General features: G+C 37.3%; 1 protein-coding gene across 4 annotated transcripts in view; it reads left to right on the forward strand.

Moving 5' to 3' along the window:
* Positions 1–23,307, forward strand: part of Kcc (solute carrier family 12 member kcc) — a 66,204-nt gene that overhangs the window by 8,847 nt on the left and 34,050 nt on the right. For 3 of the 4 annotated variants that reach the window (XM_070666333.1, XM_070666335.1, XM_070666332.1), the window contains exon 2: positions 764–820. In XM_070666333.1, the coding sequence (XP_070522434.1) occupies positions 764–820 (57 nt within the window). Of the gene's footprint in view, positions 1–763; positions 821–10,634; positions 12,747–23,307 lie in introns of those variants that run through there. The other variant, XM_070666337.1, reaches the window with a different exon arrangement.

A 23,307-nucleotide genomic window follows, 5' to 3' on the forward strand; every position in this document is an offset into this window, starting at 1 on the left:
TACAATTTAATATAATTTAATAATTTAATAATAACTTTTTAGTATAATTTAATTCAGTTTACTGAAAATTCTAATTATCTGAAGGCGTTTGATATAAAATATTTTAAAAAAATATTTTGTATCACGATGAAAGTTTAAATGCGTATCGAAAGAGGACTTTTAAATATCCCATTAGGGTGCGTCAGGTCGTTAGCGAGGGGAAGCGTTGAATTTATTAATCACATCGCAACGCTTCCGACAAGAAAATTGATGAGAGCACGTTGATTTCTAAGACACGTGTGTAAAGGTTAAAGTTAGCTAGTTATTTACTAAATGCGTGACACAGTGAGGAAACTTGGAATTATGTCATTAACACGCAATTATAAGATATTATTCGTACTATGTAATTATTAAAGACATGTATGATGCGGAAGCATAAAGAAGAAAGATATGGTCGAGCGTATTTGGAAATTCAAAGTATTTTGAATACCTCGGTTAAAAAAAATAATGCCTTTAATAAATTTACTATTATTTTACATTAATAGACCCCTAATTAGCATCTATTAATTTTATGAAACGAATAATGATACATCGTGTAATGAATATTAATAAATACTAATAAATCGAGAAATTTTCGTTTTCTGCAGGACATAAATTGACGAACTGAAATTCATATTAAATCCGGTATTTTTAGAGTTACATAAATATTTATGGCATACATATTGATTGATATATTTCCTCATTAATGTAAATTAACAACATTGTTTATTCTGTTCTGTTACAGATCAGCAGCTGAATGGTACGCAGTTGGAACATCTGGTGACGATATCTCCAAGCGCGTGTAAGTAATCCACAGCATTTAATAATAATCGCATTAAAGTTTTACGTGCAATAAGCGCAAGGCGAACCCGAAGAAAGGCTTCAATTATTCGTATCGTTAAAAGACTACGCGGAACGAGTTAAAATGTTGTATCCGCGAATGAAAATATGGCCGCTGTTTTAATTAGAATACACGAATACAGGCAGGATCTAATTGTACTTGCAACGAAGTGCAATTTCGTTTGTTGTTGCGTTGCTGCAATGAACATTTGCTCGTATAATCAATCGCGCGTTTTTCTCTACTTAAGCAATAACGTTGAGCAACGTTACCTTCGCGGAAGATAACTTTGCTAATTCGACGCAAGTCGACGTGTTGTCTTTCCGCTCGCGTCGTAAAAAAAAAAAAAAAAAAGGAATACGCGCTCGAAAAAGCACGCCTCCGGACGCGAAATGCTTATAACCCGTGCGTGTAATCGGCGCTGTTTCGAACTAGGTCGAGGAGACAGTTCCCATTTCGTTTCTACACACTCGCGAATTTATTGCTCGCGGCCGAACAACAATCGACGATTCGGGTCAGGACCGGGGATTCTGTGTTGCGCCCATCCGGAAGTCGATTGAAGCTGCCGCGATGTTCCGCAATCAAAATCGGTACATAAATATGAGATAGGCGTCACGGCGTATTGATCAAATTCATTAGAAGAAAAAAAAAGAAAAAAAAAAAGTAGTACGGTATGCTAAATATAACAGAAACTATTTTTCCGATAATATCGTTGAGTGAGAACTTTAATAATTATAATAAGTATAAAACATATAATATATTAGTACATAATAATTCGAACTGCATTAAATCTTTATTACTTTATTTGTATACTCGATTTATCAATGCAGTATATTTTAATTTTTAAACTTAAAATTTTAATTAATTAATAATAATTATTTGATTAATAAATTAATAACGCTTTGAATAATTTTAAAAATCTCAAGGGTTTGTAAATACGTGACATCTAAATACCAGTTAAGGTACAAAAAAATGAATTATAAAGGCGTGCTCTTAGTAAATGCGTGCTTTAAATGCAATTATGCGCGAAGGATACAGCTACGGAAAAACACCGGTGAACAAGAATGTAAACTAATGAAAAACCATTCGTTCCGATGCGAATTGCATAAACCTATTTAGGGAAATGTCAATTAACGACAAGTTATCGCTTTAATTACACATTTACGAACATACGGTACGAATGATTACTGCACTTAATAATAGCTGGACATTCAAGGTTGATGCATAATATAGTGATTACCACATGTACGTTTGCTCGGACCTAAACAATCTCGAATATTGCAAGCTTATCCTAATTTAGTCCCGCACACCATATACATATATCTTTTAATACGTTTATGTCCGCGTTTTTCTAATGAATAAATTATTAGCATACATTGTCTGTGCAAATATAATTAGGTTCTTACAACAGATGTTTATAAGAAATTATCTTTGAGAAATTCTATCAGGTACTAAATAGTTAGACATAGTTAAAAATTAATCATCTTAATTAAATTTCTTTGGTAAAAGAGAGGTAAATACGTAAAAGTTTTCAAAAGAGGTAAAATTTTAGTTACAAAAAAAAGAAAGAACGAATAAATAATAAAAAATACGTCGATAACGAACGAAACAAAAGATTAAAAAAAAATTAATTAAAAAGTTAAAATCTTTAAATAATATTTATTTTATTCAATTACGTGTGTATTATTTAAAGTAATATTTTTTATTGTGCTACATTTATGTGTGAACTCACACGTATACATAGACATCTGATTATTGTTTAGTAGTAATGACATATTTCGAGCTATTATAGGATTTTCCAATATGTAAAATGGCGAACATCATCTATTGAAATCACACGATCGAATGCATTCCACCAAGTTCGATGCAGTTAATTCGATAATAGGCTTATTTCGATAGATAATTCCTGAAGCCCTCAATGTTTTAGCATTAAGCCATAACAACGCGAATTTGTTGCCGGTGTGGCTGATCGATGGGTTTCGTTATTGTGCATGCGCATCGTTATACTGAACGTGACACATGTATATTCGGCAATTAATTACGATCGTTTGAACCGTTTGAAAGATTAAAGGAGTACTAACCAATTCGAATAAAATTGCCAGGTAGATGATAATAGCATTGATTTCGATCATCGGCATAATATGTATTAATTGAAAATTTTCTGCGAGGGGAAATTATAATTATTTTATAATTAATAAAGGATAATATAATTAGTTTATAATTAATTGTAACGTAATCGCTTTCACACAGGATCGTAATAGCGTCGTTACTCTCGATGTAATAATAAGTGTTGAAATACTCGTTGCGAATACACGAAATAGTTCGATAGGCGGGATGAAAAATCAAAGCTATTAGCGAGTAAATAAATACGGATTTTAAAACATTCTCACTTTTTTCGCCGTGAAACAAGGGTGGATTCGCATCGCTGTTCCACCAAGTTTAATTTAGTATATTTTATATATTTGTTCAAGATAAATTTGTGTTTTTAATCTAAACAACACGTTTCGTTGAATTTGTCTCGTAGAAATATAATGTTCCTTGATATTTCATCAGTTAGTACTCGTTTATTTTTTGCTGGACTTATGACTTTTTACGATGAAAAAGTCCAGCAGAAAAACGTGATTTCGAGAAGAACGATGCACTTCCATTGTCGTTGAGAAAATCGTTTATTTTTCCCGGGAAAAAACTCTGACAATTTCAAGATTAATAACAAAGTAGATATTGCATATTGTATATTCTTCTTCATACGAGAAAGCGGTCTCTCGGCGATGTACGCAAGTGCGTGCATCGCGAAATCCTCGAGGTTTTTTTTAACATTTAATATCCTGTCGTAAGATGAAATACTTTCATCTTCCGCTTTGTTTTCACGAAGAAAATAGACGAAGCTGTATCGCATACACGATTTCTTTTCTGTACTTTGTTTTCTTTTCTTTGCTTTCTTTTTGTTTTTTTTCCCTGCTTTTTCTTTTTTTTGTGCTTTCCTCGCTCTTTAAGTTTCGAGAAAGAACACATAGAAGTTTATTAAATTTTTTAACCTTTTTACTTCTTATTAATTATATCGCGCAAGACACATTTAATCGCGTTTCCTCGTGTAAGAAGATGCCGCGCAAATTAATCTAATTAATCAAGGTTGTCGTCACTACTATAGATGACAAGCCTCAATTTGTTAAGAAAAAGAAAAAAAAAATTATTTAGCAAACTACATCGCAATGAAGAAATATTATATATTTTTAAATAAAACTGCAAATTAAAATAAAAATTAATCGAAATTTTTGGAAAACGCTCTGAATTCGTATCAAGTTTTCTTGCCACGGTCTTCTGCCAGTAATTTATACTGTAGCGTCAAAGTTGTATATTAAAAAGCAAACTAAAAATAAGTTGCTGAGATTTTTAAAAGTTATCGAGCTTCTAAGTGAGTTTCTATAATAATCTCGTCAGCAAAGTCTTTAATCTTCTTTATGTTGCATTTTTTTATATTTTTTTTAAATATTTTTTTTTTATATTGCCGGGGAGAAAATAAAGCACAAAACGTTCAACACGAAAATAACAAATTGAGACGGATCATCTCTCCCTTATCGATGACTCATATCCTTTATGTAACAGCACTTAGAGCGATAACCCATTAGCGATGTTAGGATGGATGGTACAAAAAAAAGTAAAAATAATAAAATGAAAATGCCAAGGTGTGGTGCTCGCGATGTTTGGCATTTTCCGCCTTTCGCGCTTCTTCTCCCGCGGAATATCGCACGAGGGCGAGAAGGAACGGCGTGTTTTCAATTATTATTACGGGTTTCGATCACGGACGACAATAGACGTTTTCGCCGCCGTCGGTTGCTTCGTGTAGCTTGAAGGTAACGAACGCGAAGTTCATTGTCTGCGACCTTATTCGAACACGCGGAGTGTAAACGATCTCTCGCGCTCGCGAATGTGGGCCTCGGTCGGTTAACTGGATCACGGCACGCAATTTCTATCCTAGACCTTCGTGAGGCTTTGACGCGACGCGAGATCCGTCACGTTATCGCGCGAAAATCCGCAGGCGTGATCTCGATTCTTGCAAGCGCGCTGCATTATTTAAATCCGACGACGGCATTTAATCGCATTTTTCTATGCGACGTGTCACGCGAGCTCGTTATCAGATTTGTTCGCGATATTTCCGAGAAACATATCTCTGCGTTCTTACTGTTTGTTATTCATTATTTATTTTCTTACAACAGAAAAAAAAAGCTTTTAATATGATAATGTTTACGCGATTTAAACGCTATGATTACGTGCACACGCATAATTTACGGTTCTTATTATAAAAAGGAACGTGGCGATTTTTTATCGTAAGAATTTCAAATTCTTAAGTATTATTAAACAGTTTTTTTTTTTTTTATAATTAATTCAGCTTCTGAAATATTTTAGAATTTCTCTATTTTTATTTTTATTTTTTTTTTACCTAATATTGAGTTGATTTGAATGGTGATTTGTTCTTTATATGTAGATCACCTTGTACATATCCATCATAATACCCGCTGGGCGAGGGAGAGTTAGAACTGAATAGTACATAGTAAAACCGACACGTGGGACGTCTATAGAACGTATATATACGCGAATGCAAATGGTGTATAATCGCGCAATCCGATCTTCCCCGCAATCGATCGTTTTCTCTTCCGATCGCAGGGTCACGAGGGACGTGACGCTGGTAGCCCAGCGCGACCGTCGTCATCATCTTCGACCAAGTTAGACCCTGAACTGGAAACGAGGTTCATTGTCTATGACCTTACTGTCGTGTGTCGCGGTTTTATTCGTAGATTCGAAGAGGCCTCGATTCTTAACTGGCGGCTGGCATGCGATTCTCCTACGCCTCTCTTTCCTCGTCGAGAGCGCCGAGATTCGAGCCTCGAAGGCCGGTCGAAAAGCGTTTGCGAAGCCTCGATCGCGTGACGCTACGTAGATTTCGGTTCGCTTTTTCGAGCGGAAGTTGAAAAATTACTCTCTTTCAAACTTTGTCTGTCAATATGCCGAAACGTTTGCAGGAATAAATTAATTTCCTATTAGGTAACAATGATCGATGTTCTTCGATAAGAAAGCTGACTTTTTACTATAAATACACTACGGTATTAAATGTGAAAATTAATTTCTCTCATTAAATTATCAATATTTGCTAATATTAAACCAGATATTAATTAAAGCAACAGTATTAAATTAGATATTTGTTGGCTCGGTACAATTGAAGCAATTTTTATTATTTATCGTTTTACTACATTGGTAATGTGGAAACGTAATTATATATAAAATATTTTTTTTTCTTTTTTTTATATGTATAAAAATTATTTTATAAACGAAAGTTTTTAACGGGCAAAAGTGAAGAATCGGTGCGAACAAGTACGTTAGAAATTACGAAGACAGTTTTACATTGATCTAATTTCGTCATTAATTTCATGAGATATAATTTGCATAATTATCCGTTTTATCAATCAGCGATTACGAAGGCCAGCTTACATATTGAACGAACATACGAAATTATTGGAATCTCGACAGGGATCGCGGGGTACAAATTATTGGTCTGCCAATATTAATTTATAACGCTCGTTACTTTTCTGCACTTTATCAATTTATAATTAAATTGGATCGAAATGTCGCTGTTGTTCCCGACTGTGATAAATATTTCTCTCGTTTATGTAAATGTCGCGTCGTTTGTATAACCAGAAATGACATTTCTCTCACGTGCGATTTGACTTGTAGGTCTGAATAAATCGGTCCTTTCTCATTTCGAAATTGTAATTGAAATGCTAAATGTCAGTTTGGCACATCTGCGCCTTGAAACGCCAAACAGATGTAGAAATAAGATTGTATCGATTCGAAATTGGGAGACGTGAATATTACTCTCGCAAAATTTACCGAAAGGTAGAATGCCTTCGCCTGTTACTTGTCAAACGGATCGTCTGGCGCGCCAAGTTCGATTACGAAGTGGAATAGGTATGATTGTGATCAGACGAGGCGAGTTTCTGCGGGGGCAGGCCATTAATGGCGGCGAGTGCAGGTTGCAATTTTCGCGCAGGATACGGCACCGTCGTTAAATGAAAGGAAAGCGAGGTCGCAATCAGCAACTGGGGTACGGGCAATGGTTCCTCCCTCTCCCCGTTTCTCTCTTAAATTAAGTGCCCTAGGATCGTGGCCTGCGCGATATACGCACCGGGTACATATGTCACATGCCGGGGACTGACATATATTCCTCGAAGGGTATGCCGCGCTCGCGTCGAGATATTGAATTCCACGCGCGGACACCCTTTCGGGACAAATTGCGCCGATACTCTATTAATTTCGTCACAGTTTTGTTTCGTAACAATAATAGCTCGCTTTCAGTTCAGACGATTACACAGTATTCGGTCTGTAATACGAGGGGAAAAAAAAATATATATATTGTAAAAGCCCGTTTATTTTGTAAAGATTAAAAGACTTTGATAGATATATTTTCTTATAATATTTTGTCGTCAATTTTTAAATTTGTAAAATTGTGCATAAAATAGTAAAATAGTATTTCTTGAATTCTTTGTTGAAAACAAACTATTTTAGTTATCAAGAACTTTTCTTTTCTTTTTTTTTTTTTTACAAAATTCTGATAAATGAATATCCCGCAGCGAGATGATCCACATACGTATTTCATAATAAATATGAACGAAAAGATTATCGTTATATCGGCGGTTTCTTTTTTCACCAGCTGGTGTATTGTCGTTGGAGCAGCTTTTTCCTCGGTATCGCTAAAAACGTAGCTTCGAGTTTCCGGTGGTTAACAGGTGAGCCATCCAGATCAGATTTAGTGAAACGACGGTTCGCCTTGCCAAATGGCAGCGGAACGCGTTAACAGCCCGCAGGCCGCGTCTGGCACGTACGCGTAGGTAGTCAATATGTTCGCAGATACACATACATATGGACGTGTGTACATAACGTATCTACGGTTGGAGAGAGAACTCCTAACTCGCCGTTAGCGAGTCGAGCGGTAGGGTGAAGGAGTGGGTGGCGGTTAGGTGGCGAGAGGATGGGTCGGTCGCTGGCGGGTGGTAGCCTACCTCTGGTCGGGTAGTAGTAGGTGCGCACCCTACGCGGCTACCAGGTGAGTGGGGCAGAGGCCAACCCCCGACACCCGACGCGAAACGCGAAAAACCACTTGTGCGTGTGTCGATCCTGGTTGTCGCGTCGTCTCCTGTCGCTCCGACAGCTTATCCTGATCCTCATTGTCATTACGCCGCGTGACTCGATCCTTACGAGCGACACCTCCGTGTCTCCTCGTCTCGTCTATTTCTTCCTCGTCCCTCTCTTGCCTCTTTTTCTCTCCCGGAGAACGGCGGTCTCGCGGTGTCCCGCCCGAGGGCGACATTCCAGATCGATCGTAAGTGATCTACGTCTACGTTGTGCTCGGGCATAGATCGTCGTATAGAGTGTAAAGCGTCGTCGACGGAATGAAGAGGGTGCGTTCGCTCGTTTGTTCCAGCTGATTGCAAAGACTCGAAATAGTTAGGACACTAACGTCCGGTTTCTTCCGGTTCCCGGCCTGCAGGTGGTTCTTGATTCCATTCCCTAAAAAGATCCGGAGAGCCTGTTGAACGGAGGAATATTTCGGGTGAGTCGAAAATCCTATAAGGGAAGTTTATAAACTGAAATATGAAATGATGTAAATGTCGAACGGTTTAATAAAACTTGAAAGCTTTTTACGTATTAAAGAATATTTATGACATATACGATACATATATTTTTTTAATGCCAAATTTAATAAATAATTTAATTAAACAATAACGTGTATTGAATAATGTAAAAATAATAAAAAGGTATAAAATATTAAAAGATATTAAAGATAGTAAAGATACGATATTCGTGTGAAATATATTCTTTTATATCATTTTGTACTTTCAGTGTATATTTAGTCGTAGAAAGGCATTTGTATATGTAATGATTTATATTAGATATTAATTGATTTTTATTACGATTAATGCTTTCCTCGAAGCAATAATTATTTGGAATAAATTAAAGCTCATTGCCTTTTTACGACAGTTTTCTTTCCCATTAGGATTATCGACATGTTTTTATAGCAGATTTTAATATTGAATATTTTACGATATTATTAAATCAAAATCTAATTTTAATCTTAGAGTTTGAGCACAACTTTTTTATTTTCACGAAATTATACTCGTAAAATTTTTTTCGAACGATATTAATACGCAAAGCAAAAACAGGTCTTCTAACATTTTTTTAGCTTGAAAAAGTATTTTAGAAACTTTAGCCGTAATATCTTAAATTACTACCGAGAATGTTATACGACAGGAAAGTTTTGTAAATTTTATTAATCCTTGAATATTTTTTTTAATGATAATAACTTTTTAAATATTTCAAGAAGTAACTTGTCAAATTGAAACGTGATCTAAATAAAGTCAAAACCGATCCTTGGAAGATCACGTGACGTCGATAGTAGAAAAGGCAGCGGCTTCATCGATCCATTCCCATTCCGAGCCTATCCGGGTGTAACTAGGCCGCCTTTCCAGGATCCTCGATGCACGATCTTCCATAGATCCTGAAGAAAAGTTTCTGAAAGTTGTCTCGAGTATCACTTGATGAGCTTACAAACTTCTTTATAGATCGTTTGCCCGTAGCGTGAAAAAGATCTGAAAACTTATCGGACGATAGTTTCCCAAGGATCTCTCGAAACGCAAAAAAATTTTTCCAACTTGTTATTTTTAAATACTATTATCTAAAGTATAAACTAATTATTGAATAGAAAAAAAAAAGCTGACGTGTCTCAATAAAGACAATAAATAAATTTTTTATAGTCAAATAAACGTGAATGAAAATACTGATTGTTGATAAAGATTTTATAGAATTGACGAACATTGATATTCTAAAAAAAAAATTATTCCGAAAAAAGAGGAATTGAGAAATAATTTTTTTAATAAAAATAATGACACGCCGGTAGCGGAAGGAAAGAACGATGTACGAAAATATAACCGTATCGGTATTTAGATCGCTACTAGTAGCTGTTTGAATTGGTGGACAACATAGAAATCGATGACATCTATACAAAAATAGAAGGAATGCGCATTAGCTCACGTTTTATTCGGTTAATTAATCAGGAATCGCGGTAGTTCGGTTATACCGTGGCGATTCACTTTCACAGACGTAACGTTCGTAACGAATGTGGCACAACGCGACGTACTAGAACGACTTGTTGCACATGCGAGTATTAATTTATTAATTTTCCACGAATTCCGTCGTCGTGCTATCGTTCCTTCGCATGGAACATTGCACTCGTTATTACCGCTAATACTTCCCTAACCGACGTTATTATCGACGGTATTATTTCTTCGTTACGCAGTCGATATCATTTTTCTTTTATCGCAATCACCGGCCTGCTATTTCTTTGTTATAATGTTTATCGAGATTTTAAGTCTGCCAACTGTCAGTAACGTTATCATTACGTTATGTTAATGGAACCGTGTAGTATTTCCACAAACAACGACGGGACACGTTTCTCTGGGGATCATAATTCACCGCGTGACGGCGAACGGTCCTGCTTTCGGTCTTTTCGAACTCGAACTCACGGATCGTTTTATCCACCATTTATCATCTGGGAGGGAGACGTCGCTGTCAATTTTCAGTACCAACTACGGGACTTTTTTTATTTGTTTGTTGTACGGCAACGTTTTCGCCTCTTTAAAGTTGGTATTTTATTTTAAAATTTTTAAAGTTTCGAAAATTCATCTTTGACCTCGTTTAAAAATCGAGAAGAAGAACAAAAGAGAGAGAGAGAGAGAGAGAGAGAGAGAGGAAAAAAGACAGAAAGCACATGTGAAAGATCGTTTGCACGTTAATGCGCAGTGTCACATGCGGGATCGATGCTCCGTGTAAACGAACGAAACATAACGATCAACTGAACCGAAATAACCGCCCGGCATTGACTGTCTACGCGATATTCGCGATTTTCATCACGTGCGAATTTACGTAATTTTCGTAACGCAGTTTACGCGCGCTAACTGAAAGCGAACCGCTCACGTACAGAAATTAATTAATCCAGAAAGCCGCGTAAACGTGACGAAATGGGTGCATCTTAAATCAAGCCCCGAGAAAGTATTATTACTCGTTCGTGATGCGAGGTGCGTGAAAAAAAAAGGGGGATACACAGCTCAATTAACGAGTTGGGAAAAATTAAGAGCTCGTGAAAATACGCGATGAATAAAGTTTAACGTAAAATGGCACGCAATACTCCGGTATATAGCTTCGTATATCACGCTATCGTGCGTTTCGGTCGTCGCTAATTAAATCTGACGGTTTTCTTGTATTTCCATCAGGTCGAAAGTCACGACGGTGGCGGTGTTACGAACACTTGTTGTTTACGTGTACGGGTTTGTGTAACGTTACATGACGGTGTGGCGTGATACATGCTAGATGAGCATTACGTTCTATCGACCGCTGACGTTGTAATAGAAATAGCGGAGACGTGTATTAACTCTTCCTTTTTTTTCTTTCTTCTCCCCCCGCCCGTGGTACCGCACCGCTCGCAACGTAAACCGGCATCACGCTCTTCTAATCAAGCAGATAAAACGGTGAAAGATAAAAATTGAACGAATGAATGGCGGCCCGTAAGCGTGGCACACGTGCGCGTCGTTTTATTTTTAACGGTTAATTTTTGTTAGCTCTTTTTGCGCTCTTGCTTAGTCGCTCCGCGTTTATTTCCGCGGATTTTATTTACTTTATCTCTTAGCTACCCTTGTTCATTCCATTGAGTGAAATTTTTTATTTCCACCGGGCTAACTTTGATTTGATTTTTCGAGCTGCGGTATATTTATTGACGTTGCAAATAAAAAAAAAAGAAAAAGAAAAACCGAAATCTCTGCTCGGCCGCGAGTGCTCGGCCGTGTTCGCGAAGCATTAGCGAATTGAAAGTCAATTTAATAACGATCGATCGGAAATCTTATTTACATTTTCACGCGATAGAACGGGATGAAGAAATCGAGGAATTATCGCCCGTGATCTTCCTGCGCTTCCGTCTCGAATATGCGCTTAATTTAATCGTTCGAAATGTTATTTTATTTTATTTTAATATGCGGATTTTGAGAGAAAGCATATATTAATTATGCCAATAAATATACACGTAGCTACATTTCGCTACGTAATTATAATATTATACCTACTTGTGAATAATTAAAAGCAGGCAACAGTAATTATAATAATAATTTCAATAAATGTAACGTAGTAAGATATCTTTATTTCAAACTTTAATTATATCAGCTGAGTGACAGGAAAAAGAAACTCCAGAGGAACTGGGAGTTTTTTTAAAAAAAGTGACAAATAAATATACCTCTCGTAAAATATTCAAGTGTAACGTTATAGATTAGTTCTCGGACTTAAAGATTCATCGAGGCTCTCCGGATTTGTCGAAGGCTCTGCCTAGCTATCAACGGTACTTTTTACCGGATCGTTCAGTCGTGTAAAAACTTCCAGAATTAACTGTGCGTTCGATTCGATCCGAACGGTTTTTTTTCCGCGGATCGCTGAAATCGAAGATCCGACGCTGATTGCGAGAGTTTAGAGGCAGGAACTTTTACGGCAGGGAAAAGGAGGCGAATCTTATTCTCCGACCAAGATTCTCGGACCATTTTCTTTTTTTTTTTCTTCTTCTTCTTTCTCCTTTTCGCGCGCGAAATCCGCACGAAAATAGAAACTGTCATTCGATAAATCGATCCCGCGCGTCGCCGAGGACTGAGAAGACTGTGGGTGTCATTGCTGCTATAGCACTGACGTTCTCTCGTTGTGCGTGTGTACGCGTGTGAAAATAGAATTTACGTTAGCTGCAACAGAGACATCATGAGTGCTTCCGGCGCAATTCCTCTGATCCTAGCAAAGAAGGAGATTGTCGAAGGCAAGTAATTCTCATTTTTTTCCCCTTCCTTCTTTGTCTCGCTATATCCGTTAACCGTTCGGAAAGGGAGGGCTAATGGTCGAACCCAACTATTCGACAAGACCAATTTCACCCGAAACTGTCTAACACGGATTACATCATTGAAAGTTTCGAACGTTAATTTATTATTACTAGTGAACAATAACGGAGGTGATAAATATTAACGCAAATCCGAAGGACACGTACGTGTCGTTGCATAATTTATTAGCTTTGATTTATTTATTAAAGCCAACTACATTCTAACTGCCGCGTGCGGTCGATAATATCGTCGAAAGTTCACTAATTTAATATAATGAGCGATACGCGATGGTCGATCAAGGTATTAATAAATATTGACGCAGGTCCGAAAGGCATTTTATGTGTCATTTATGTGTCGATGTTGTAATTTTTTTTTTTTTTTTTTTTTTTCTTTCTTTTTCTTCTCTTTTATACAGTTCACTCTGACCGGTGATGCGTGATAATAGCGTAATCTTGAAGCTAACGATTAGATAATTCTAAGAGGGGTTATTATTACGCTCGTATATTTAACATGCAAATTCCGCATAATATAGTGTGAAATGCGCTGTAATAGACGCGTGACCCTTGAGAGGAAAATAGACGTTCATTCTTAAATAGGTTTAACACTATATAAGATTATCTCTTGCAAATGATATCCGTAAATTGTTTGTGGAAATGATCGATGCACTACGTTGATACGTTAACCGTTGCTTACAATGCATCGCAGAGAAAAAGAGAGAGAGAGACCGGCTGAAAATTAAGCAGGTACAAAGAAATTGCGTGCTTAAGAAGCATCAATCTAAATTGCATAACACTTTTCGGAGAGTTCTCCTCCATAATAATTCTTCTTCCATAATAATTTCTTCCATAAAGTAATTTCTTATCATGGAAAAGGAAAGACAATGATTAATCACATGTTAAACTATAAATAGTTTTCCAGAAATAGAGCGAAAGGAAAAAAAAAAAAAAAAAAGGGGGGGGGAGGAAATCTTAAAGATTTTTCCTCACGAAATTGCGCGATCGCGGGATTTCGATAGAATCTTGTAAATTGACGATGATCGAATACTACGGTGACACGAAGGAATCTGTTAATTGCGAGACGCGTTGATCGATGCGGGACCGGCGATTAATTGATCTACGGTGTCGGTGGCGTGTGAAAGCGAGACGTCGCTTTTATCAACCTGCCGTTAACTAAATCGCCGGATAATGCATTTTCCTCCATTATTTTGCGCGCGGCTCTGAATTTGGCACGTGGAAGTCATTCCGTGTCGTGAGCGAGCTCGTCTTTAATGCACACCTGCAGCGGAAAATCCCGCTGGCTCGCGATGATTACGGTTATTCTTGCCCACTCGGATTTCTCGGCTTAACGCGCGCGCACACGATTCCAAGAGAAGCAAATTCGAGATACGTATCAGCGTTCGCGGGCAACCGGGGCTAATGAAGAAAGGAAATGCATATCGTTTCGCCGGCGAGATCATACGAAAGTAATAATAACGCTCGCGCGGATTCTCTCGATCGTGCAACTTTGAAAATGTTGATTTATTCAACTGTTGATTTATTTAATATTCGCCGTGAACGGAGGACTCCACGTGGAAAGATTTTAATTCCCTTTATAATTTTAACTCGGCGACTAAATGCGGTAGCTATTCGGTTTCAGGCAAATTTATCATTATATTAAATTTCTCGATCACTGATTCTGAGAAATAAATTTTATGAGCTTGAAAATTTTATTTGAAAATTCTACTTGTTGCAAAATTTCGCTGAAGATTTAGAATGATGTTAATTGCACGTGCAATTAATTCGATTTGACACATAATTTTAATTTCGAAATTTTATTTTGAGATTAAGAGTACGTTCCATGTTTAACTTCTCCTTTCGTCGGTGAAGTGTAAGGCTTTACTACTTAACGCTCTCTCCGCGTTCGGATCGTAGCTGACGTTGTACGATATGTAAATGCGGGCCACTGGGAACAATAGTATAGAATCTCTGTGGATTAACCCTATCCCGAAGTAACTGTCCGTCTGGCGATCTTTCGCGCGAAACGAGCACTGAATGCCTCGCGCAACCATTGAATTTTCAATTGACCTCGCTGTTAATCTCGATTAATCCCTTGGTCCCCCGCTGGTAAGAAGTCTCGGAAGCTCAGTAAAAATGTGAGCAGATGTACAAAGCTTGCTCGAGTATTGAGATCCGCACAAGTGGTATGACCTACTTCTGCTGGATCAAATTTTAACGATGGATCGATCCTTCTACGAATTTGCGATTGATTCTTTTGCGCAATTTTAATGACAAGCTACTGTTTCCTGACTGCCGTCCATGTTTTATGAAATTTCCGGAATTTTACAATCAAAATCGAAGTAAATACTATCGATTACTTAATAAATAAAATTACAGAAAAAATTTTTTGAAGCTTTTCACGATTTTGTCAATTTATTCTTGAAACGAGATTGTAGGGACCCGATTGAAATTTGTAGCTATTCGTAAAACGGGCAATAAAGTATTACTGAACGGCACATCGATATTTCAACAAAGTAAAGAGTCGATCGAGCTTGCTGTAAACGTGTCTTATCCTATTCCCGATTCTCATAGCCGGCTTCGTCTCGCGACTGCACTACTTGCAATCTGACGTAGACGCGACAATAGATGTTAAACGGCACGACAGTTGATTTCTACAACGTGTTTTGCCATAATAGTTGCCGTCATCTCGCGATACGTAACTAATTCTCGTTATAGTTTTAATCGCGAATTACTGGAAATTATCTGAAAAATAATTTACATTATTTTTATCACGATGCTAAAGAGTATGCCAATTGTTTTTTTTTTTTTAATTGATCGTTTAAAAGTGAAGATGTATGATCAGAAAACGTATATTTACGATGACATTAAAAAAGAAATACACGATGCTCTAGCAGCGACGTTGCATTACGGGACCACCAAGAGCTTCGCTCTTTTTCTGCCAAGATTTTCTAAATTCAGCATTTCTCGAAAAAGGCGCGTAAGAGGAAAGACTGCAGTTTTATCGCCTTTCCGCGTATTTTCCGACCGCAACGACGGTCTTGACACTGATTTTCAAGATGTGGTGAAGATGATTGTTACATGGAGAAGAGATCGCTATAAGTTCTGACGGCTTGCAAATGCAATCATGTAACTTGAAATAGAAAATTTAGTTGTCGCTGATACAAGCGACGATTTTCTTATGGAATGCGGTCGTGTAATTTCGTGAAAAAAATTTTTTTTTATTTCTTTTTAAATAGTAATGAATGAAAATGAGTACATGGCGAAAAAGAAATACTTGCGAAAATATTTAGAACGAAAAAATAAATGCGAGCGTTAATAAAAGGTGAATCTAGACAAATGATATTACATTATTCTACATAATACTGATGCTCGTAAATCATAACACGGTATTCGTTTGGTTGACGGTAAAATGAGGAAATAACGATGTAATAGAACGACAGAGACCAGCAATTTTATTGTCACCTAACAATTTTATTGTTGAACGCTTTTCGTCAAAATATAAAAAATTATTTCAAGCTTCACATCATTTTTACTGGCGAAAATAAACGCGTTAGTGCGGCAACTTTCTTGCTTGGCAAAAATAACGACGGAAATTTCTATAAAACGACGGCGAGCTTTAGATCTCGTTCGTTAATTTTTTCCCATCGCGATGGTAATACTCAACGAAGTCAACAATTAGCGGTGCCATTCCGAAGCGTTCAATCGTTAAACGGATCGCATTCCGCGTGCCTCTCCAGAACGAGAAACGAGCTTCGAGTGTCCTTGTTACAACTCGATTTTCTTATCGTTGTGCTCTATATAATTTGATCGAAGATCAGAGCTTAATCACAGTTTCCACGAAAATTGCGATTTTTCCGAACATTAATTTCCGACTAAGATTTCTCCAAGTTTCAGAATTAGTGCGCAAGATACACACGATCGCGTTTTAGCAATCTAAAAAAGAAATGGAACGTCGAAAACGGAGATGGAAAATGTTAACGAACGAGTAAAGGTTTGCCAGTGACACTCGAAACTTTGGTCTTGTTACACTGCGGCTTATGTTACATAAACTTCATTCTTGGAATGGAAAATATAATTCGACGCATACATAAAATATGAGTAAAAGTTGGGAACATCCCGGTAATATACAGCCTGATTTACGATTTACATTTGACAAAACATAAAATAGGTCGAGAAGAGAAAATTAAACCTATCTAAATTTTATTAAGGAGACAACGCCAATATTTTCAACAAGCGCTTATATGCGAATATAAAAAAATTAATTTTTAATATTAAAAAATATATTCCCTTTTTTATTCTTATCATCGCTCGGTTTAGAGTCAAATACTAAAATTTACGTATACACACGGTGATTTATCTATCGATTCAAAATACTGTGACAACTGTCTTTGCCGGGTAAAAGATGTCGCCGTGAAAAGCGACGGCGGAAAATTAATGGAAAATGTAGATCCGTCTCGCGGTACCTGCGCGTTGAATAGAAGCCCGTTGGCTACACGTACGAATACGAAAAGATGGAAACAGACGAATAGGCGAAAGAGTATATCGAGGTAATTCATGCCTTCGCCGCGTAGCAAGGTCGAGGAAAATCAATAGAGCGCAGACAACTCGGTAACGATGCCGCGGAATGATAGCGACCGTGGCACGGTCGGTGGTGACATTCTTATTACATCGCTTATCGCTGCACGGCATTAAACAGCCAATGATAAAAAGCGCCTCTTCTCTATCGTGGTTTGTTGCGATAATTTCACGCACGCGAATGGCAGAGGCTGTTCATGAAACATTCAGCCCGAACTACCGGCGACATATAGCATAACTTTGTTAATCATATTAATGAAAAAAAAAAAAAAGGAAGCGCCAGGCGAACTCGGCTATTCTCCCACGTATTCCATAAACGCGAATGTTCTTAAGCCTTGAGAACTTCGTAGATATTAGCGGAAAAATTCCGTCAATTGAATAGAGTACAACGTAATTTGCATTGCAACGTAAATATTATTTGACCACCGTCCGCATACGAATGTAAATTATTCCTCGATTTAAATTTTAAAGCGAAACTTTGGCCTTATTTTAGTAGCGGGTACACATATATTTTCTACAAATTAAGGAAACCTTTACCCTTTGAGAAAAAATTTTGAGAGACTTAACCCCCTTTTTTTTCTTCTACTCGTAATTTAAACGTTATAAATATCTTAACTTTATAGTTAAAGATATTTAAACGTTACGTATAGAAGTTAAATCAAAAATTTTTAAAGTACAATATTATGTAGCTAATAAAAAAAAAAAAGAAAAAAACTCTTTAATCCGCGATTCCTCGTAATTCACATCTCGTGATCGCAGCTTGTAAATTTTGGTCCGAGATTACATTTATTATCATTAGCGCGTTTGAAGAATTATATTCTCAGGGGACAAAGCGCGCACTGGGGAGCAAAAAAAAAAAAATATATCGCTGTTTGCCGCGATTGGCGGTGCATTTATACCTGATTGGCCCAATTTGTCAATTTACTCCCTCGACGAGGGGTGCCCGGATCGGTCCCGGCGTCGACCCGATTTTCAGGAGCACATGCTGCGCCGGATATTGCCGGGATAATGGAGCAGGCAGAGCGGAGAACGCGGGGGGAAATGTGTGCTGGCGAATTTTCATCGAAAACCTCTACCGACCTCGAGCCAGTTTTTCCGACGTGCTCAAGAAATATGATCGGCACTCGACCGCATCTTCGAAGATTTATGCGACGATGCACTGTACATATATAATACTTGGACGACTAGCATCGCTCTTTCCAAGTTTTCGAACGGGCAAAATATCCGAAAAGCTACCCCTGGTCGGAATCAAAAACTTGTCGATAGGCACTCGTTAAAATACAAAGTTCTTTCCATATGTATATTCCATTTCTCGGCTAGTTCGCTTAGCTTATCGTGCATGACTTTTTTCCTTTTGCAGATTGATATTTTAGTCGTTTTAGAGACGCACGTAACACCGGTACTTTGATACATTATTGCGGAAACAATCTTTTTTTTTTTCAAGCTTACAGGATTGTAGGAGTAGCGTTACAAATAAATTAACGACGCTCTTCCGGCATTTGTTCTATCGCCATAACTTTTCCTTTTTTTTCCGCCATTCAGACTTCTCGTCGTCCATTCAATGTCGCGGTTATTTTCGTTGACTCTCCGATTCCCATTACATATGCGATCGATCCGCAGTAACCTCGGCATCTTTCTCGCGCTCTGCAATATTTAATTTAATTCATTAATTTTTACGACGCGAAACTCAAACGAGCGACACATGAACGACACATGATCGGTGAAATATTTAGAAAGTAGTTAGAAATGTAAGGTATTTAATATATTAGATACGCTCGAGTACGCTTTGCGATATTTAATACATCATTTATCGTGTCCACGGATAACGAAATAGTGACTTTATTTAGAACGTTTTTGAAGTAGATCTGTTCGCGAGGTAGAAGATTTTCCTATCCTTAGAAGACCTTAATTTCGGGAAAACCTTCCTTGACTGATCTCCCTTTTTGCACGCTCCAATTCTCTCCAGGCCCGTCACACGCCCCATTGTTTTTCCCCGTGTTCCATCATTCGGCGACCCGCTGTCCTCCACTGTTGCCTCCATTCGATCGACCGTTTATCCTCGCCGGCTATCCCTGCGAGCGCTGCGATTACAGAAATTGATACAAAGCGTCGGACCCGCGCGCGAGAAGGTAAAAAGGGGTGAACATCCCTCGGTTCCCATTCTAGGTCGCTGTCATCGCTGCCCTTTTCTACCCTTTTGCCACGTGCAAATTGACCGTTCGTGCTATCCGTGCGTTTCTTAGATTTTATTTCACGTATTCCGCACAAAACTGCGTGCGGCACTATTTTTTTATTTTTTTTTCTTTCTCTCAAATAACTAAATCATATATTTGAAATGTCAAGAGCTCAGCCCCTACTTTTTTAAATGCCAAATTTCTGTTTCCCGGGCAGGTTCTCGACTTTTAACGATTTGAAACGCTGAACGTCGCGCGTGTTTCACGCTATCCACTATTTTTCGCGTCGCGTGGACTCTCGTTTTTCTAGCCGTATAAAACACGATCCGTCTGTTTAAAGTTGTTGTCTAACGCTGCGGTGACGTGACTCGAGTAAACACGCTCGAAATAATTAACAGCGCGTAAAATTATCGCCGGCGTTCTATTTAGATCATCGGAGCTTCGATCGCTATGCGACAATTAAGGTACGAAAATAAAAACAGGAAGCGGTAGCTGGACATACTCGCGTAAAAGCCGAAAGTCGATAAGCGAGAATCGATAAACGATCGTCTAGGTTTACGTCGCAGTAAAATACTCATTGATCCCTAGCTGCATTTGGAGAATGCGCCCCGGTCAATATTTACTGCGTTGCCCTGAGCCCGAGTTTTCTTTAAAGACTGCCCGCTATGATCGATTAATCGGCTATATGCTATATAGAAAGTTATAAAATTTGTGCGATAAAAATATATCTGACATATCAATTTATTTAATTTTTTTTCTGAAATTTACTTTACATTATTATTATTTAATTATTTTTATTTTTAAGTTTAACATGCTCAAATTTTTTTTATATCTAGATTGTTAGTATGTACTTCTTAACGCATGCTTATTTAATATAGCACGCACACTAAATTTGAATTATCATAAAGTGAGGAAAATTAAAGGAGGCGGCATGGTTCAGGTTTCATGATAATATATATACTTTTCGCAAAGTTGTAGAGAGTATGCAATTTTTGGTCCAAATTGATCAAAGGATTTAGGAATTTGTAGGGAACAAACCTCTGTGTAGTTACAGACATTCCATTTAGTATATTATTATGCATGAAATGCCGCTAATCATCAATTTAGCAACACTATTATTTGTCATTAATAAATTAAATAATAATTACTATTAATATATTGTTACAATTTGTCGCTATTTATTTTAAATATCGTGTGTGCATTTATTTCTGTAAATGTACATTCAATGAAAGTATAAAAGTCTTGTTGAATTGCCGTGTTCGTAACGCGATACGTTCACATTTTTTGGCATATTCTTCGCCGGAGTTAGCTAAAAACGTTCATGGCCGCAGACGGATATTATCGATGTCCATCAAAGCCACCGAGCGCCATATAACATTAAACCGTGTTAGACGATTCTAACGCTTGTTCCGTCAAATATTTAGCCCTCGCTGCAGGAGAGAAAGTAGTAGACTTGCCATCGAGACATTTCGTGACATTCTTGGAACAGCGTGAAATCGTCGCGTGTATGAAACATTAAATGCCACTGATTTACGAGTTCCTCTATCGCGTTTTTTCTTTCTTTTTTTTTTTTTCTTTTTATTAATTTAACATCACGCTAAAGCGTTCCGTCTTTTTCTTCGGTTGGAAAATATACGCCAGCGAGGAAAACGTCTGCCTATTGTATCTGTGTTTATTGAATTATTCAAAGCACCTTCGGCCTGTCTTTATCGTAATTGCATTTGCCTTTAACTACGCGACAGTACACTGAATTAATTATAAATTCAATTGGCAAAGCAAACCAAACGAATTCATTTGTATATATTTATTTGCTATTTTTATTATTATTCAGTTTGTGATAATACGTTGCCGTTTCACACACCTAAATTTCTGATGTTGCCTCGCTTTGTTAAAAAATTTTTTTTTTAATACGCACGCAAACACTTCACGTCGCAGAATTAATTTGTTAGTTGCAACAATTTATTTTTACTCCGTTATCGTTGTTTAGTTAGAAAAATGTTTATAAATGCACAGATTAAATCTGTCAAAAAATTTAACTTACGTGCAGGAAAAATTTAACTCGTTTTATTAATCGTTTACTATTGTTTACTTTGAATCCAACAATGAGTATAAGTGATATTGCATTTATAACGTATATTCTTGCATAATTGTGAATATTTTTTTTTTAATTTTTGGACTGAATACAAGTCGTTATAGTTAAAAGCACGAGCTAATTTCGAGAAGTGTCTCGTTAATTAATAATTGAGAAGGAAAGCGAAGAGAGAAGGGAAAAAGAATCGAACAGAAATGAGTTGTGCATCGACACATGTACCGAATCATGTGAGGGAAGTTTTTTTTATACCCGAAATATTGGCAGGTTGTGACAAATTGTCAGTTGTGGTATATTGATGACATTTCTCTTGTTTCTAAATTGGATAAAATGAAGGAAATGCATTTATCATAACAAAAAAAAAAATATATTTATATATATGGTGAAAGTCACAGGATAAAATATACATTTTTTTTCTTTTTTATTAAAATTTATTCAACACATGATTTTAAAAATCGTATCGGCATTTTTATATTTTTATACGATAGTTAAACAGCGACGGTAATTTTTTTTTTTTTAAAGTTCTTAATAGGTAAATGCACGATTATTACTGTAACATAAACATGCACTCTTGAACTGGGATTTTCTTTTATATACACTTTCAAGTGGGATTATATTATTAGTTCACGATATACGTTTAATCCTAGAATTCAACCGTGGATCCTCGGATTAAATGTATATCGGTATACTGACACGAGTAAGTTAACTCGGAGAAGCAGGCGGTGCCCTGATGAAGTCTCTCGGTGTCACTTTTTTTATTTTAGTCAAAGAGCGTCGGGCGAGTCGGGAACAGACGATAAACCCCTTTTACAGACGCGATAATCTCCTTGAAATGCGGCTCGCGCTGTCGTCGCGGGGGTCACCCTGTACTCCGGGTATGTACCGGGGTGCACCGCGTGGTAATAAAGTATATATACACGCGGATTGGAGACGCAGACTCCGCTGTATCGATCTGCCGCTCGGAACAGAGACGAGAACAGCGAGCGGAGCTTGTCACCGACGCGAATGGACAGCGGATCGAACTATTTGCTCCGCCAGATGAATCCTTCGAACGAGTTATTTGACGCGATTTATCCGATAGATATCTTAAACATATGTGCGAGGTACACCACCACCTCCGAGGAACGTGCGCACAATCCCGCTTTTCAGAATACTACATCGCTACATCTTCGGAGTTCCGCGTCCCACTTTTCGGGAACAAAAAGCTAAGTCTAAATTGAATCGTTAATTAGTAACTTGTAATAACGTAAATTAGATGTAAAATTGGTTCGAGAATTTTAAGTACTAGTTGAAATCGTTAAGATTCATTTTTGCGATATTGTACTTTAATCGTGATTTTTTAAAATATTATTATGAACAAGTTTAGATTTATCACGTTATTGCCGTAGCGCAATATCGTTTGCACTTTTCTTTTTTTTTTTTTTTATTATCTGAAATACCTCTGTGATGTAGTTATTTCATCTGAGTTTTTCAATCGCGACTAAATTGAGAATTGTGATCTCAATTCTTCGCGGCATTCTTCGAGTTCCTCGGATTTTTTTTCTTGGCACCTCTCAATCGGTTGTGTGCAAAATCAGTCGCGTATTGTTTAATCGGTCAATTAGAATCATTATAGTCGATAATGAATCGGTTTTGCAGTCGACCGATGTTGCTAATTACGATTTCATTG

The sequence above is a fragment of the Cardiocondyla obscurior genome, linkage group LG14 (assembly GCF_019399895.1).
Source record: "Cardiocondyla obscurior isolate alpha-2009 linkage group LG14, Cobs3.1, whole genome shotgun sequence".
Classification (NCBI taxonomy): Eukaryota; Metazoa; Arthropoda; class Insecta; order Hymenoptera; family Formicidae; genus Cardiocondyla; species Cardiocondyla obscurior.